The following is a 16,194-nucleotide window of genomic DNA, read 5'->3' on the forward strand; positions in this document are numbered from 1 at the left end:
GGAAAAATTAAACCAATGTTGTCTTCCTCACGACGCCCTGATGCGTCGTCTTCCTCATCGTGCCGATAATGGCGGGAGACAACAGTGGGCCAACAAGCAACGACTACGAAAGCGAGGCTCTGACGGTACACCGAGAGGGAAGCAGAGAGGGAGAAGATAGAGGGAAAAAAAAATTTAGGGGAGGAAGGCCGAGAAGGGAGCAAAACTGAGCAAGAGAATTTTTTCGAGAGAGGAAGCCCAGAGCGGGAGAGAACAGAGTGGAATGAGCGAAATTTTTTTGTTCAGGAGAGGGAGAAACACGACTCTCATGCGATTCATGTAGATGATTTGCAAAATAGGTATGAAACACGATTCTCCCCCTGAGAAGATTACTTGGCGTGATTTAAATGAAGATAAGATCATTTTGGACTAACAACCTAATCGAATGAACGGAGTAATGCGCACGTAATTCATCTCTGCTTCATTTTGGACTAACCCCCCCTAAGTGATCACTAGAGAAAGTGTAATAAGAAAGTTTGGTCCGATGTTGAGTATAAAAGATCCTAAAATTAGGATTAAAAACACAGTAAACCCCCTTCTATTAGGAGTCCATATTAGGAGCGCCATGACCCCGTTATCCCTCTCGTGTTTGATGGGACCCAATATCAATACTAGGAATATAAAATAAAGGCTATAATTTAGTTTGAGAGTTAAGACATGTGGGAATCCATATAAGGTGGACCTCATCTCCCATTATGAAGAGTGAATGACAAACAAATTATTAATCTTTAAGTGATTGGGATGAGAAAGATATTGCTAAAGTGAATGACAATGCCATGATAAAGTAATGTATTTAGTTGCATCATGTAAATCAACTAAGAAAATTTGGGACAAAGTAGAATTAGAATACTCTAGGAACATTTAAGGCAACACAGCTCACTCTGAGTTCACTTAAAGACTAAATTTATTTTAATTCCACATGAACATAAATTCTAAAATTTTCTAAACATGCCAATTAAAAACTTAGTTTACTTAAGATAGATACTTAAGATCAAAGGAAAATGAACCTAATTTTAATTTAACCATCAGATTTGAACTTAAAGACTTAAAAAATATTTTTATTTCACATTTATCCATGCACTAATCTTGATTTTATTTGAATAATTTTTAATAATAAAAAGATGAAATGGCATTATTAAAATTTCAATGGAGTGAATAACATTCTTGTAAACTGACCATAATTGTAAGTGTGTACTGTCTTTCATTTTTGAGTTTCTCAAATAATAAAAAGATGTTTATTCTTAATATTATGTGAGAAACCCATTTCTGAAATGGGATGTGTTGGAACTTATGCTGCAGACGATCCTCAGATTCGTCCAGTAGTCTAACAAGCCATGAATTTCAAACGGCTTAGCTTTATTAGGGGAAGGAATTGTGTACATAAGCAAGCCAAGCCTGTAGAAACCATCTCTCCTAATTACAAGGCAACATGATGAATGTCTGAATACACAATCACAGGGAGAACACAGATGAAGGTAGCTAAAATACATGATAACTTCAGAAAGGATATTATGACACACCTGAATGGAGAAATATGACTTGATCTCTGCGTTGTGGATTAAGAAACGAATGCCTTCACAAGGTCAGAGAAGTTGCAAACCAAACCTGTCCTCGGGCAGGTTACTTTACCGTCGTTTTTCTGGGCCATCTCTTCAAGAGCCTGCGAGTTTCTCCATAGCATCCAGATCTTTCAGCTAACTGATAAATCAACTGAAAAAAAAAAGAGTTCTTGGATCTAACTGACCTTGGTGCTGTACACATACCCATTGGGTAATACAAGAGGTGGATTCTCAGTATCCATGAGCTCTTTAGTTATGTAGCAAACGAGCTTTGAATGATGCTGCTTTGAGAATGGCAATGGCTGTGCCAACTTGCGGAAATTCTCCTGTGATAATGGATCTTCTTTGGTGCAATCATCTTCATAACAGAATCTTACATGTTATTCAACAAGGTTTATGTTAAGGAAAAGAAGAAACAATTGGTTAAATGGCAATTCAAGCTGATAGCTTGATGTGACTAATGCAACTAGAAGAAGAAAATACAAATGATAAAGCAAGATAATTTTTAGGACTGTTCTCAAAGTTTGGGATACGGAGTCTTAAGTGCTGATAATCCAGCTTGCAAGAAAATATTCAGTAAGGGCTTGAGAGTCATGCCATAGAGCTTGCAGAACTCCTGTTTGAACTGTTCAACAAGGAAGTTCCACTGCTTTGCTTCAAACAGTACCTGAATTGACGAGTGAAAACATCCAGGATCATCATTCTAATCATTTTCCCCAATGAATGAAATATGATGAAATCCAATATGAGCCTGTAAAAAACATAGAAAATAAGACTGTAAAAAATCTAGAAAATGATATATTATAACCTTGTAAGTTTCACATTCAGTATTGCTCTTGAAGGCCAGGGTTGCCATTACGCGCTGCAATTCTTTCATATGAGTAGCTCCCCATGGAGCTAGATACTTCCTAGCATATGTAATAGCTCGAAGGTTGTTATCAGCTCGTACCAGTTCAATGAACTCCTGAAGCCTCAATTGGAATTCAAACTTACTCTGTGAAAAAAGTAGATGTCAGCAAAAGATATATGCATATTTATTTATGAAAGGAAATAAACTCTCTCAAACAGTAAACATTTAAAAAAGAGTAAGGTACTGGTGATAAATTCAAACCATCAGTCGGCAAACCCACTATTTCAGTTTCCAGAGTGATGCATTGTACCCAAGAAATCTCATCCTAGTTTGACATCCTGTCCTTTATTTGAAGGATGAAAAAACAACCTTCAGTTTGTTAGCCAAACCTTCAGTTTTGTGTTGCTTGCCCAACAATAAATCTAGCCTCGAAGTAATGTTTAAGCTCGCAGACCTATCATTTTCTTTAGTTTTCTTCAACATCCTCATTGACCACCTCCCCCTGCCCACATTCACTCTGAAATAAACTGGTGATGCAAAATAAAACCTCATCAACCATGTGCTTCCTTTGCCATCAGCACCTTACTGGCTACGACTTAGCAAAGACATGAATCACGATGCATCAATTATGTGTGCTCACTTTCTTTGTTATTGCCAACGTAGACTAGGTGTGGTCCACTGCAGCTCAACCCCCGATCCAATGGCCTCTTTCACTCGAGTAGCAGAGCTACAATGTCTGCACTCACCAAACCCTTTCCCTCACCAGCTTGAATTTTCCGATCAAAATTGCACTAATCTTCCATAATCTTACTTTGATTTTTATTAGTTTGAAAGTGATGGTACATCAAAGCTTTGAATTATGAATTCACCTTAGATTTCTTCAATCTAGACTTGTTTTCTGCACACCAAGCTAGGGCAGGAGCAACTTCCTTGTGTTGCAGAGCATCAATAACATTTTTTGCATCAAGGAAAACATCGATGTCCACAACATCCTGATATACAAAGATTGACTTAGCACTTTAGAAATAAGAGGCAACAAAAAATGAGAAGAAATATCCAAAATAATGTTGTCTGAGATGCCTTAAGAAAAAGAAGGAAATGTTGTAGAGAGAGATGTTCTATAAACAATTGTACCAGCAAAAAAAAAAATCTATATATATATATATATATATATCTATAAGAAAAACTAAAAAGCCATTGACACTAAAAGGAATGTCCACAATATAATTCAAATCTGTCATCATTTTGCAATCATTCAGATAAATATTAGAGGAGCAGGAAGAAATATGATTCACAATACCCAAATTTCGTCCTATTTTATAACCAAAGAAGAAGAGGCTCCAACCTCAGCAATCTCACCTTGCCAAGGATGAATCTATTGATTACATTATGATTCACTATAACTATACCTATTCCTGATTTAGGCTTCATCTTTGCCCTCTCCTAAACTTCTTGGACTTCACTCAGCCTCGCTTCACCATAACCCTGCCAAGGAATTGTTGTATCATGTCGAGCATCTGTTTAGCCTAGCAGTCTTGAAATGGTGGTTGATAAAGCCACTCAATTGTTAGCTGGATTTGCCTCATCAAGGAGTTTACAAGGCCAGAATGGAGGCTCTGTCCCCGGCCTCTCACACCACTGACATTTTACCTCCATCCCCTGGTCTTCAATTATGCTGAAGTTCGACTTGTCCTCCTTTGGAAATCCTGGTCCTATGGGTTATGACTGAGTTTATCAGAGTCATGAAGGATCTATGATCATCCCTTACTCGGGGCTTCAGTTGTGCCCCCTTACTCGGGGCTTCCCAGCATTTCAGATTCAACTCGGCGCTTGAGCTCCAAACGTGACTCCACAGCTGGAGAATTTTCAAGTCTTGTCTTGCTGGCCTTCTTGAAGTGGAAGGTGATTCCAAAATGGTGATTAGTTGGTCCTCTTAAGAAAACGAGTCCCCTTGCAAACATTAGAACATGTTCTCTGGTACTGGTGATTTAATCAAGGAGCTCACTGCTAAATATACTCATATTTATCATTCAGTACATTGTATAGCTGGAATTCATCCCCAACGGTTTATTTTTTCTTTAGCTGTTGTATTACAATTATTTGGCTTCAGTCATTGTTATTAAAATCTCATAACTTCAAAAAACAAAAAGTACCATTTCTCCTCAAGATATTTGTAGGTAAAGAAAATCCTAAATTTGATATGTTATCATTTCTAAAAGCACCCTGATGTTAATGGCAATGCACATTCAAGAAGAAGAGATATTATGTATTCGTCCATACATGCATTTTATAAATGCTTACCTATTTTATAAATGCATTTTATCTATTCGTAGAAGAGATATTATCTATTCAAGTTGTACAACAAGGTTAGCACAGCAGAATGGTAACAATATAAATACTTTCATCAATAAATTGTAAGACATCGTTGGGTTTGTTCATCAATTGAGGGAAATAGCAGAAAATAAAGATTCATTGGAGAATTGCTCCCATCCAGATGGGAACATGAAAAAGAAAAAATAAAATAAAAAGGTATACGTCAGGATGAATTCATCGAGTAATAATGCTGAAAGAGAGACATTACCTGTATATTGCTGCTCTCTGCAAGCTTCATTGCAGTATCATAATATGACAAACGCAGCATGTAATCCACAAGAATCCGTTTGACCCTTGTGTTACTCCACGCGGAGTAACTTTCAATGTCCACAGCCTCAAGGTGATCCAGCCTGGTCCGACACCTCTGTGCTTGCAAATGCTCAGCCCTGCTACCTTCTTCAAGCTGACAAGTCAGAACAGAAATAGGGTCAAGGTAAAACTAAAACAGCTTCCCGTCCTCAGAGCGGGGGCAGATAGGAAGCTGTGCAGGATCATTTACATGAACAGGAGTAAGAAAATAGAGAACGAATAGAAAAAGAAATCTGATAGAATGGGGCAAGTGGGAGGTATATACTACCTTCCTCTTGAGGCCCTGGAGCCTGGAGACGAGAGACGTTAGGTGACTCACTGCCTCTTCTTTGGACATATCTCGTTCAGCAGCTTCGGTGACGCTGGATATGACAGCGGTCATCTCTTTCTCCACAATTCGGTGGTTAGCCCTCATCGATTTCTTCAAATGCTCGAAAGGAACTCTCAACAATTGATGCTCCAGCTTCAGAGAATCTACCAGAGTGAGTGCAACCGTGGTCGGGCCCACCGATCCAGGCTCCACGTTTTGCAGCGAGGACTCCATTTCCATGCGCCACAGGGGCCCCTTTTATGCCACAAAAGCAAAAACCTAGACAAAGTCGAGATTAATTCGATTCGCCACCACGCAACAACGGATCGTGTTGTTCGATAGTTCCACTCCCTCGCCGTTCTGGATACGGAAGATGTCAAACGAGGTAACCGAAAAGAGACGGCTTAGCCCTCGCCGGCGGCTCAGATTCTTCAGTCAATTTGCCGTCGACAATCTACCAATCCGTCGGTTTCCCTCAACTCCTCCAATGAGCAAAAGCGACCGGACTTATCGTGCGGGATACCAGCTAGATATTGCTTTTCAAACAGTGAATAAATGTTCCTTGCTCTCTACCCGAGTTTCGGGTCCCCGAGTAGGAAGAAATCAGTGGCAGTGAGCAAAAGGAAGTGCACCAAAAGAAAATTTTAACAGGAATTTATATCACTTAGAAGAAAATCGTGTTATTCGTCAGCATTTGGGTATATTGGTTTAGGTGCTTAATATTTGGTATCAGAGTGATACTACATCAAAAAATCCTGAGTAACACTTAAAGAGTCTTACACGGAGGGGGTAACCTAACAGAAACTAGAGTGGACTATCTGGATATCAGCTCGTGAAGGTGGGTGTGGTGTTGTGATCCTGAGTTAAGTACCTATGTCTTTTGTGGCGAGGTGCTAAAACAAATTAAAGTTAAAAAAATGTTTTTAATTTTTTTATTCCATTTGAACAAAAAAAAAGAATTTATTTATTATTATTCTAAAATGGGCCTTTCTTATGGACTTAGTCCATCTATGCCAATAATATTATATTATTATATTATTATATATAAATTGAACAAATTTATGAATAAGTTAACACCAATACCAACGTCGCACCCGATTAAACAATCCGAATCCTTTCCCGTTTCTCTGCCACGCCGGCGCGAATTTCAAACGTCAAGCCTTGTTTTCCAACTCGTACCACAGTGTCTCCCACTGGGCCTACGTAAGGGATTTCGACTTTCAAACCTTAGGCGCGTCAATGGGCCCCATCCATCGTGATCTTAACGAAAAGAAACGATGCACTATGGCCCACAATATGCTGCTTCCACTAGTGAGTGCGGTCATCCAACTTTTTATCCAAAACCCTTTCTTCTTAATTGGGCCCACCGTGGAAAACATGAAAATTTCGAATCTGGAATCTTGGGCATCCACGTCACGTGTGTCTAACTGTCCTAAACCGAAACTCCAGTCTAGCGGCGCCTTCGAATCAGCTTCGAGTTCGAGTAAAGCAATGTTCCCTTTAAAACTCTCTTTTAAGGTAAGAATAGGTGACTCTCTTCCCAGGTGAGTCTACCCCCAAGTTTTACCTCTAGTCATGGCGGTCGAACGAGTTATTCAGGGAGACGATGGAAGGCCTCAGGTTCCATGAACCAATTGTCACTGCCAGATTGGAGTAAGATTGGCTTTAACGCTAAGAATCACTGTGTCCTATGGCCACTTCCAATACAAATACGAGTAAAAAGATCCACACGATCCCTATTTTGCCCTACGACGCTCCTCTTCTGAACCATGAACCTTTTCCAGGTCTGGTACTGTCCTTTTCCAGCTATTTTAACGGGAGGGCATTGTCGGATAACGCGCATCTGAAGCAAGGAGACTTTAAAAAAAATAAAATCAATAAAAAATTACTTTATTAGATAAAATGGATTTAAGGATTTTTTTGATTTTTTTAAATGTGTTGAGATCTTGGGATTCTGTTATTGGAATCGATGAATGGAGTTTGATCCAGAGTCATGGAATTTCTTCTAGTTGTATATTTTTCATTCTAGGGTTTGGTGAGATTTCTTGGATTCTCGACAGTGTTTTGTTGCTGTTGGTTCGAAAATTTCTTGTTTTCTTGCTTGCAGCTTCATTTAATATGATTGACGTGCATATCTGTTCCATTCTTTGGTGTTTCTGTCACTGTACTCTTACCCTGACTTACACTGTCCTGGTAATTCACTTACTTTTCACTCTGTGCTGTCTCTGTCTGACTTTAGCTTCACTGTTAATGGAAACTTAGAATATTGTTACGAGTCGGACGTCCCTTTTTTCAGTTATTTATTGTGCTGTTGAATATGTATTTATTGGATGGAAAGGTTGATCCTGTTTCCACTTCCTGCAAGAGAACTTGTTCGAGCTCCTTGATGCTTGGATCCTTTCCTCGTTTAAACGTGTATTTTTAGCTGGTTACTCAAGGGTCTACCTTTTTCGGTATTGATGTACTGGTCTGAGTAGAGCGCAAGAGGTGTCTTTGATCAACTACTATTATTTGGGAAGCTCACTTTGGATCTTTCCTGTTCCCCCGAATCTGGGTTTCTTGAACTGTACGGTAGTTCGGTGTTTTCATCGTCTTGCTTGTGTTTCTCTTGGCGGGGGGGGAAGCGCTTTCTAGAATTCAAAATTTTTGGTAGTTCTTACTGAAGATGTTTGGAGAAATTCCCGTGGGAGACACATTGTGCTCACATCTCGGCTTGAACTCTAATTCGTTTGATAGGGCGGAAAATGTTTCCGAATTGGTTGACTCGTCGTCTTGTACTGATGTAAAATTGGTTCCGGAGCATGAAAAGCAAGGATTCGAGGAAGCAATCTCGCACCTCCAAGGCAATATTCTGCTTCAAATAGTTAGCTGGGTTCCTCTGTTCAGTTTGGGAATTATGATATCTGTCTCACTTAGGTTCTGTATTGTAGGTGAAATTGCAGAATTGACATCGAAGCTTAGATCTTTGGACCAAAAACGAAGAGAAGCTCTCAACAAGCTACTCGACATTAAAGGTGACGGATCTGGCTTTTTGCCTAACTGTTCGAAATCTGCGCAACATCTTAAGTGCGATTTTTTTTCTTCCAGGGAGCATAAGAGTCTTCTGTCGGGTTCGGCCTCTTCTATTTACCGACAGAAGAAGAACGCATCTGGCCATTTCTATTTCTTCCGAAAAAATCTTCGTTAGATCTATTGGCTGCAAGAAAGAATTTACTGTTGACAAGGTCTTTCCTCAAGAGACAACACAGGGTTAGTATTGGTCAATGCTCTTAAATGTTCTAATTTTTCTTTATTTTGTTGATTCAGAGTAATAAGAGATTTTTCTCGCCTTGAGGATTTTGTAGAAGATGTTTTCTTGGAGGTTCAACCAATCCTTAGATCTGCACTTGACGGGCACAATGTTTGTATTTTTGCTTATGGTCAAACAGGCACTGGCAAAACTTTTACAATGGTCAGTAAGAACTTGTAATTTGTTGGTCATTGCATCTTTTTCCAGTATCAAAGATTGAAAGTTTTCTTATTCACTACATTCAACCACTCTTGCCTTGGTTATTACTAGGAAGGGGCAGGCGATCATTTAGGTATTGTTCCTCGAGCACTAGAAGAACTCTTTCATCAAGCAGCTAAGGCTAAGTCGGTTCCTCTTACTTTTTCAATTAGCATGTTGGAGGTATACATGGGTAATCTTAGAGATCTGCTGGCATCGAGACCTCCAGGTCGAACAATTGGCCCCATCTCTAAAAGGTAAGCTGAGCTTGTTTACTTGTGCATGGATCTTTCCACTGATCGGCTATTTTGCTTTAGAAGCTTCACACGCATTTTTTCCGGGTAGACTGCTTATTCCTATTTCATTGTCTTTGATAGTGCTCTCAATGTCCAAACAAGTTCAAATGGCTCTGTTGAAATTGAAAGACTCACAGATGTGGTAGTTTCTGATTTTGCACAAGCAAACCGGTGGTATTGCAAAGGCAGGCGTGCTCGTGCCACATCATGGACAAATGTTAATGAGGCCTCTAGCAGATCTCATTGGTGGGTTCAAGTCCCAGAACTTGTTCCTTTCATTTCAAAGGATTTTTTGCATTTTGAATTATCAGTGTCCAAAACTTCTTTCTCTTTTCATCTCATGGATTTTTCACCTTTTGATTTGCCTTTTGTTCACGTTGTGTCGTCCAATTAGCTTAACTAGAATTACCATCTCCGGAGAAGGCAGAGTGGAACCAAGCAAATTATGGATGGTGGATCTTGGAGGGAGTGAACGACTGTTGAAGACGGGAGCAACTGGGCAGACTATGGAAGAAGGAAAAGCCATAAATCTGTCTCTTTCAGCTCTTGCGGATGTTATTGCAGCTCTTAAACGAAAGCGTAATCATGTTCCTTACAGGCACATCCTCAGTTTTTGTTGGTTTAACAAGTTCTTTTATCTTTTGTTAACTTGGGTTGTCATATATGCTCATATTTGATTGGTGCTTGCTTCCCTATATGCAGGAATAGCAAGCTAACTCAAATACTCAGGGATTCCCTAGGTAATACCTGAGTTTTTAGTTCATGTAATGACAAGAAAAATTGGCGCATGCAGCTAATTTGCTCTTGAATTTGTAGTTTTGACTTTCTATAAGTATGCGTGCATGTCTCTCACAATAATTATGATTATGATATGCTGGTCTCACGAATCTAGTTAAACCAAAGCCTTTTTGTTTTCCTATTTCTTTGTTCTCTCTTTACTACCAGGAAAAAAAGAAAAAGACTTAAGAATTAAAGCTTCTTAACTTTTGATTTTAGGTGATGGATCTAAGGCTTTAATGCTTGTTCATATTAGCTCCACCGAAGAAGATGTTGGAGAGACGATTTGTTCTCTGAACTTTGCTGAAAGATCACGGGCAATTGAGTCCAATAAAGAACTTTCTGAGGCAAGCCGGTTGCTGTTCAACTAAAACATTTAAGTTAATAGCGTTCGAACTCCTAGTTATCATGTTCATTTTATTTGTTCTTTTTCAGGACATGAAGAGGCTGAGGGAAAAGAGAATTGCTGATCTTGATCAACAGATGATGGATGCTGAAGAAGAATACCGGAAGGTGCGGGAACAATTGAAATTAAGTGAATGTCTCTTACAGAAGAAGATGAAACTATTCTCCATGGCTTACCAGCTTCCAGAATCCCCTAATAGTCCCCAAATATTGCACCAAGAAGTGTTTGAGAGCCCTAGAGTGCCTGAAAATGTGGTTCAAGCTACTAGGTCACGTTCTGTTCCTCGCTTTATGTCATCCACAACCTCAAGTCGATCAAGGCAAAACCCAGAAGGGGAAATTAGTGGAATGAGATTGTTAAGACCAGGACCAAGAAGATCGCATGAACGGTTTGTTTCCCAGTCCATGAGCCTCTCAGGTAATTATTCCAAAGCAAGTTTACGAAGTTCAAAGGCTAAGCCTGCACTGTTTGAGCCAAAGAAATCTAGACATGGAGAAGCAAATTCTTTGCAAAATGAAAACCCCATCTGCAACAGTTTAGACAACAATTCAAATCTATCCTCTATACCTCGAAACAAGAGGGTCACCACATCTCATCCTGATATGAGAGTTATGTTGGGTCGACACCGACGACGAATGTCTGATTTGACCTGAAGGTGAATACATTACCAAATTTCGATTTGTGAAGTTTGATCATACATTCAATAACTCAACCAATTGTGAAATTTTTTGTTTAGATTTAGCTTCTTCTTTCTTTCATAACATTGATTCTTTGTAACTTATGTGTTGGAAGTTTGTAATGAGGGTACATACAAGGAGAAGTGTGCCTTCATCTGTGTATGAAGGGTGCTTGTTTCGGGTTTCTGAAAATCGTTGGATTTGTTGGATTATATTGTAGTTTTTCATTTTCATTTTTTTTCTGATCAACTCAAATCAACAGTGGTTGAAATGTCTTGAAAATGGACAATTCATTAACAGTAAAAATTTGGTATATTGTTTACCGTGTAATGAGATTTAGTGTTTTGTATTGACAGAAAGCCTTCTTTTCTTAGCTTGTTCATGTTGGTTATTCTCGTTCTGCAATGTAATTTGCTGGTCTGCAGTTGCATTGAGCAGCAAAAGCAAAAGGAACAATTTTAGGTCTTTCTTTAGGCTCGAAAGCCCCACTCTTGCAGAGCTGATCTTTGACCAGTTCAACTGAGATCGTTTCCGCTCCTGGGTTTGGACCAACTAAGGCGGTTAGCTGCCCTCAACTTCATCTAACTGCCTTCATTCATATCCCTCCCACTCTCCCACTCGCCCACTCTCCCAAGTTCACTCGCCAACTTGTTCACCCAACCCTTATTAAATGTCGATTTGCCTTCCCACCTCTCTCCCCATTCAAAATCACCCTGCAATCTCCAAGCAGAAGTCTTTGACCCGTGTTCCAGTGTTTTCTGTTTGAAATTTTGTTGATTTGTTCGATTGTTCCTTCAATGGCTTCTTCCTCTGCTGCCCGCATCTGCGAATTCCTCTTCATATGCTGCGGCTTGGTCATCCCCATAGCAGCGCTTGGCACTTCTGCTCGCCAGTTTGCCGTCGGTGGCTCCGAAGGCTGGATCGAACCCAGTGGAAACGAGGCTGAAACCTACAATGAATGGGCTGTCAAGAACAGATTCCAAGTTGGAGATTCTCTGTGTAAGCTCTCTACTTCTCTCGGTGATCCTAGTTATGTAGGATTTTCTTTTATTACTTAAACGGTCTCTTCTTTCTGTTTATTCTGTTTTCCTTTCCCTTTAGATTTCAAATACAGTAACGATTCAGTGCTGGTAGTGGAATCCGAAGACTACGAGAAATGTGATACGTCCGACCCAGAGTCGACGTACCAAGATGGGAATACAATCTTCGTGTTTGATCACTATGGCTTCTTTTACTTCATCAGCGGAACCTCCGGCCACTGCCAGGCCGGCCAGAAGTTGATTGTACAAGTCATGGGACAAACGGAGCCCTCGAGCCCAGAAGCTTCCCCCGCACCCTCTTCGGGAGGCGTAGTGGTTACCTCGCCACCACCCAACGCGGACGGAGAATCTGGGCCACCATCAGGAGGTGGAGGTAGTCAAGATGATGGGAAAGGCGGAGAAGACGATAAAGGTGGGGCGAGTCAGACAACTAGTTCGAGCACTAAACTGACCTTCGGTGTCGCTTCCGTTTTGATAGCTCTCGTCGGCATGATTGTTTGAACAGATCAGAAGCAGATTCAATCTTTCTCCACCCTTCTTCCGATTTATTTACTGTATGTACCTGTTACGTTTCATTAGATTATGTTTTATACGAGGATTATTCAGTGCTTCTGTTTTCTATTATATGTTACTTCAATTGTCTCATAAATTCACATATCAGATTGTGAGATTCGGTTGTTCCGTGCATACTCCTTCTATGAAGGACGTAATCGTATGAACTTGCTACCTTCTCTCTTTCGTATTTGGAGCTCGTCTGTTAAACTTGAATTCTTCATATGCCAAGCCATGAAAGCAACATGAAACCGATCCAGATCAGAAAATTGCCTTCTTCGTATCTGTATGTAGAGATGCCTGATATTAGTAATTATAGTGGACATCCATTTTAAATACGATCTTGGGCAAGGTGGGACTAGCAGCCCTCGTGGCGCCGTTGCTCAAGATGGCAACGCAGATTTCAGAACCATCACCGCCGGCGTGGAGGCTGCAATCACTCCTCGGGGCAAATATTTCTTACGTATAAACATCAAAGCTGGTGTGCATATCAGAAGCTGGAGAAAACTACCATTACCTCCAAACGCAGTAACTTGAGTATTAACTCTTCATTTATGTTGATTTATCTTTTTTGTTCTGGGATTCATGACAAGCAACTAATCCATGTTCCGGAAGATGCTGTGATGGCGCGAGACAACTTCAAGACCTGTGGAATAAACTTTCGAGAATTCCGAGAGGCAGGCTAAAGGGGTTGCCGTAGCCTTCAACAGCGAAAGCTAACATGCCAGATACCAGATTCAGTTCTTCTGGTCCTGGACACCATTGATATCATCTCAGAAGCTTGATCTAAGGTCGCCCAGGACTTCAGCGTTGAAGAACTCCTGACTGGTTGCCTTTTTTCTTGTACATTTGAATATAAATAATTGCAAGCGAAGAAGGATTAAAACGTTGGTTGTTTACAAGAAATCACAGATAATTATTTACTAACATAATGCAACTAAGTTTCTAGCTTCAAATCATCGTAATTATATGCTGAAAGCAGGTATCTGTTCGATGAACTTCTCCCATTAACTCTGAGGCAATGACTTAAATCTTCCATAAAATAATTGAACCACACAGTTCCCGGTTCCTACAAAATATGAGCTTCTGCATGGTGCCGAGCTTTCTCTTGCAAGGAACAATGATCGATCGTCGTCAAAGGCAAGCAATGAACAAGCAATCACAGGCTTCATAGGAAAATAAAAGTTCCTGTTCTGGAGTCTGGTGACAACAAGAAGACCAGATTTAATCAGATTACGTTAGTTTAGTAGAAGAATACTAGTAACCAATTCATGATTCGTACTGGTGAAGTTTTGAAACGATTCAGGCATCTCCATTAAGCAAAGTGTTAGAACTCAAAATATCAAAGAGCCGTTAAGCTCTGCTCGTCGGGGAGGCGCAGCCGAGAAGACTAAGGTAAAAAAGATTTTTCTGATTTCTTACCGTTTCGAAATATACAAAGGGTCTTTATACACCAAGATGGAAAAAATACAACATAATGAAATACGTATAATACAATGTAATGAAATATTAAAATAATAAAAAAAAGATAAACGTATGTATATTCTAATACAAAGTTAAAACGATGGAAAGGATTTCATGGAGACTCAACAAGTTCCAGTTCCTCGACGTCAAAGGCAACTCCATTAGAAGCTGGTGAAAGGTCTCTTCAGAATCTCGGGCTTATCATCTCTGATGTACAAAGCATTGGTCCTCACTGCGGAGTAATTCCTTTTATCCTGAGATTTATTGCCATGCTCCCCCTCCTGGAGTACCACTTCATAGAAGTCAGAACAATTTTCGAGGCCCTGCTTCACTTTCTTGTCTGTGGCATCAACAAGTAATCCCCTGTTGAAGTCATAAATCTCTTAAGTATTGTTCTTGCACATATCAAAACCCACATATCCAAGACTGTTGAATCTTAGGAACAAGGAAAGCTTCTTCCAACTTGACCAGAAGCAAACCTTCCCAAGATTTGTCTTACCACTGTGGACTTCATCGAGTCATTAGCAAAAGATCACAAAACATCTGTCTCTTACCAGTTCATTCTATTTTCCAAAAACGAAGAAGCACATCTTGCAGCCAGTTTTAGATTCAAAGAACAATCTTACTGATGCAAATACTAGTCTGGAAACATATACTAAAGAATAGTATGTATATCTACTACTTTAGATATGAAAGATAGAGAAACCAAGAGAAAGAACTTATCTTTTTTGAATCAACTTAGGCAGCTCCTTCAAAACCGAACAACTCATGCAATCTTCACATCTTCAAGACTAAACAACACATTCATATTTCATAATACAAACATAAAAGAAAAAAAAATGTCATCCTAAAATGACTACTCTGATACCATGTTGTTTTTCAAGATTTCATTGCCTTTAAGGTCTTCAACTTTAAGGTAATGAAAGAGAGAAGAAAGAAGGAGAAGAGGAAAGGAAGAGAAGAGAGAGGACAAATGAGAGAGAGAGAGAGATGAGAGAGCATGTTGAGGAGAAAAATAGAGGAAAATTAGGGTTTTAGATTTATATCCTAACCCTCCCCCTTGAGCTTTATTTATAGATATCAATAACAAAAAAATTATTAGTGTACCCTTCACCCTAGTAGGAGTGAATAAGGGACAGAGATCATAGGATAATTACATCAATGACACCTATGTTTGTTTATATCTTCTAACAAAAAAATACTTCAATTTGAATACATGCCATCTTTTGTCAAATGCACATGAGTGACTTTGTTCCTTAGTATATCGAATAGTTTATTTCCTAATGTTTTTGTCATTTTGCTTGAGAATATCTTTGCAATTTAGAATTAAATATTATTATAATAAGGAATAACTAAAACTTTTATGTACAAACCCGACAATCCCAATTTCTTGAAATCTTTCCCCTTGAAAGTCGCTTCGGCACAACTATTACCAATCCTCAAGGGAAACCTTTCTATAAAGGGTCGACGGTGCTACAAGGTGGCCCATGCTCCCTGTACCAAGCATACATGCTAGCCCAATACTCGTAAAATGCAGTACCCCATATAGAATGCACGGCAACACATGCCTTTGCATTACTTTGAATATAAACATAACATTTTTCCTTGAAAAAAGGAATAACTCAAAAATAAAATATTATCATACCCATCAATAGAGGTAAGTGTTAAAATAAAATTCTAGTTGTAAAATATTATTATTTATCTCAATATAGGGGTACTCATATGATAATTGTTCGTTAGTATAGACCTTAAAATTATCCACCCTTGGGTCCATATAATTCCTATGGACATGGCCTATCCATTAGGTGAAGGGTGGACTATAACACTTTGATGCCTTCCTCTATGAGTTCTTGAACTCCATAGGGAACTTTCTACTTAGGTCTCTGATAAACTTGTCCATTTTGGAGCCCTTCAACGAGTCATCCTTGCTTGAAAGTGGGTGTGGATGGAGAGACATTTATATACATAAAAATTATACACAAAGTAAATAAATAAACTATAACCAAAACATAATTTAAAATTTAGGGAAGTACACGCATGTTGACTTTAATATTC

The 16,194-nt window shown here is 39.3% G+C and overlaps 3 protein-coding genes across 3 annotated transcripts; 2 read left to right on the forward strand and 1 right to left on the reverse strand.

Moving 5' to 3' along the window:
• Positions 1–1,248: 1,248 nt before the first annotated feature.
• LOC137956528 (protein MAEA homolog) lies at positions 1,249–6,041 on the reverse strand. The gene is made up of 7 exons (XM_068804063.1): positions 5,399–6,041; positions 5,030–5,224; positions 3,318–3,440; positions 2,407–2,592; positions 2,132–2,265; positions 1,784–1,970; positions 1,249–1,699 (listed from the first exon to the last, which is right to left on the reverse strand). The coding sequence occupies exons 1-7, from the start codon at positions 5,678–5,680 to the stop codon at positions 1,598–1,600; spliced, it is 1,209 nt and encodes a 402-aa protein (XP_068660164.1). The 5' UTR covers positions 5,681–6,041; the 3' UTR covers positions 1,249–1,597.
• Positions 6,042–7,813: 1,772 nt separating this feature from the next.
• LOC137956182 (kinesin-like protein KIN-14O) lies at positions 7,814–11,320 on the forward strand. The gene is made up of 10 exons (XM_068803557.1): positions 7,814–8,283; positions 8,371–8,454; positions 8,528–8,689; positions 8,785–8,891; positions 9,000–9,184; positions 9,305–9,469; positions 9,618–9,821; positions 9,926–9,963; positions 10,220–10,347; positions 10,436–11,320. The coding sequence occupies exons 1-10, from the start codon at positions 8,106–8,108 to the stop codon at positions 11,057–11,059; spliced, it is 1,875 nt and encodes a 624-aa protein (XP_068659658.1). The 5' UTR covers positions 7,814–8,105; the 3' UTR covers positions 11,060–11,320.
• Positions 11,321–11,880: 560 nt separating this feature from the next.
• On the forward strand, positions 11,881–12,714 carry LOC137957097 (early nodulin-like protein 6). Its single transcript, XM_068804808.1, has 2 exons — positions 11,881–12,082; positions 12,185–12,714. Exons 1-2 carry the CDS (start codon positions 11,881–11,883, stop codon positions 12,622–12,624), a joined length of 642 nt encoding a protein of 213 aa, XP_068660909.1. The 3' UTR covers positions 12,625–12,714.
• The last annotated feature ends 3,480 nt before the right edge of the window (positions 12,715–16,194 follow it).

The sequence above is a fragment of the Aristolochia californica genome, unplaced genomic scaffold (genome assembly GCF_029961685.1).
Source record: "Aristolochia californica isolate CCGP_79_NKW_82.1479 unplaced genomic scaffold, dmAriCali1.0.hap1 SCAF_2, whole genome shotgun sequence".
In the NCBI taxonomy this organism is placed as follows: Eukaryota; Viridiplantae; Streptophyta; class Magnoliopsida; order Piperales; family Aristolochiaceae; genus Aristolochia; species Aristolochia californica.

What these genes read in the sequence shown, in the direction of transcription:
- LOC137956528 (XM_068804063.1), bottom strand. Translation starts at nt 5,680, where the DNA reads ATGGAAATGGAGTCCTCGCTGCAAAACGTGGAGCCTGGATCGGTGGGC. An exon ending in CTAGATTGAAGAAATCTAAG is followed by an intron (nt 2,593 to 3,317) that starts GTGAATTCATAA and finishes CTTTTTTCACAG; the next exon opens with AGTAAGTTTGAATTCCAATT. An exon ending in GGTATGTGTACAGCACCAAG is followed by an intron (nt 1,700 to 1,783) that starts GTCAGTTAGATC and finishes AGAAACTCGCAG; the next exon opens with GCTCTTGAAGAGATGGCCCA.
- LOC137956182 (XM_068803557.1), top strand. Translation starts at nt 8,106, where the DNA reads ATGTTTGGAGAAATTCCCGTGGGAGACACATTGTGCTCACATCTCGGC. An exon ending in GCCTCTAGCAGATCTCATTG is followed by an intron (nt 9,470 to 9,617) that starts GTGGGTTCAAGT and finishes TCGTCCAATTAG; the next exon opens with CTTAACTAGAATTACCATCT. An exon ending in CGTAATCATGTTCCTTACAG is followed by an intron (nt 9,822 to 9,925) that starts GCACATCCTCAG and finishes CCCTATATGCAG; the next exon opens with GAATAGCAAGCTAACTCAAA.
- LOC137957097 (XM_068804808.1), top strand. Translation starts at nt 11,881, where the DNA reads ATGGCTTCTTCCTCTGCTGCCCGCATCTGCGAATTCCTCTTCATATGC. An exon ending in CCAAGTTGGAGATTCTCTGT is followed by an intron (nt 12,083 to 12,184) that starts GTAAGCTCTCTA and finishes CTTTCCCTTTAG; the next exon opens with ATTTCAAATACAGTAACGAT.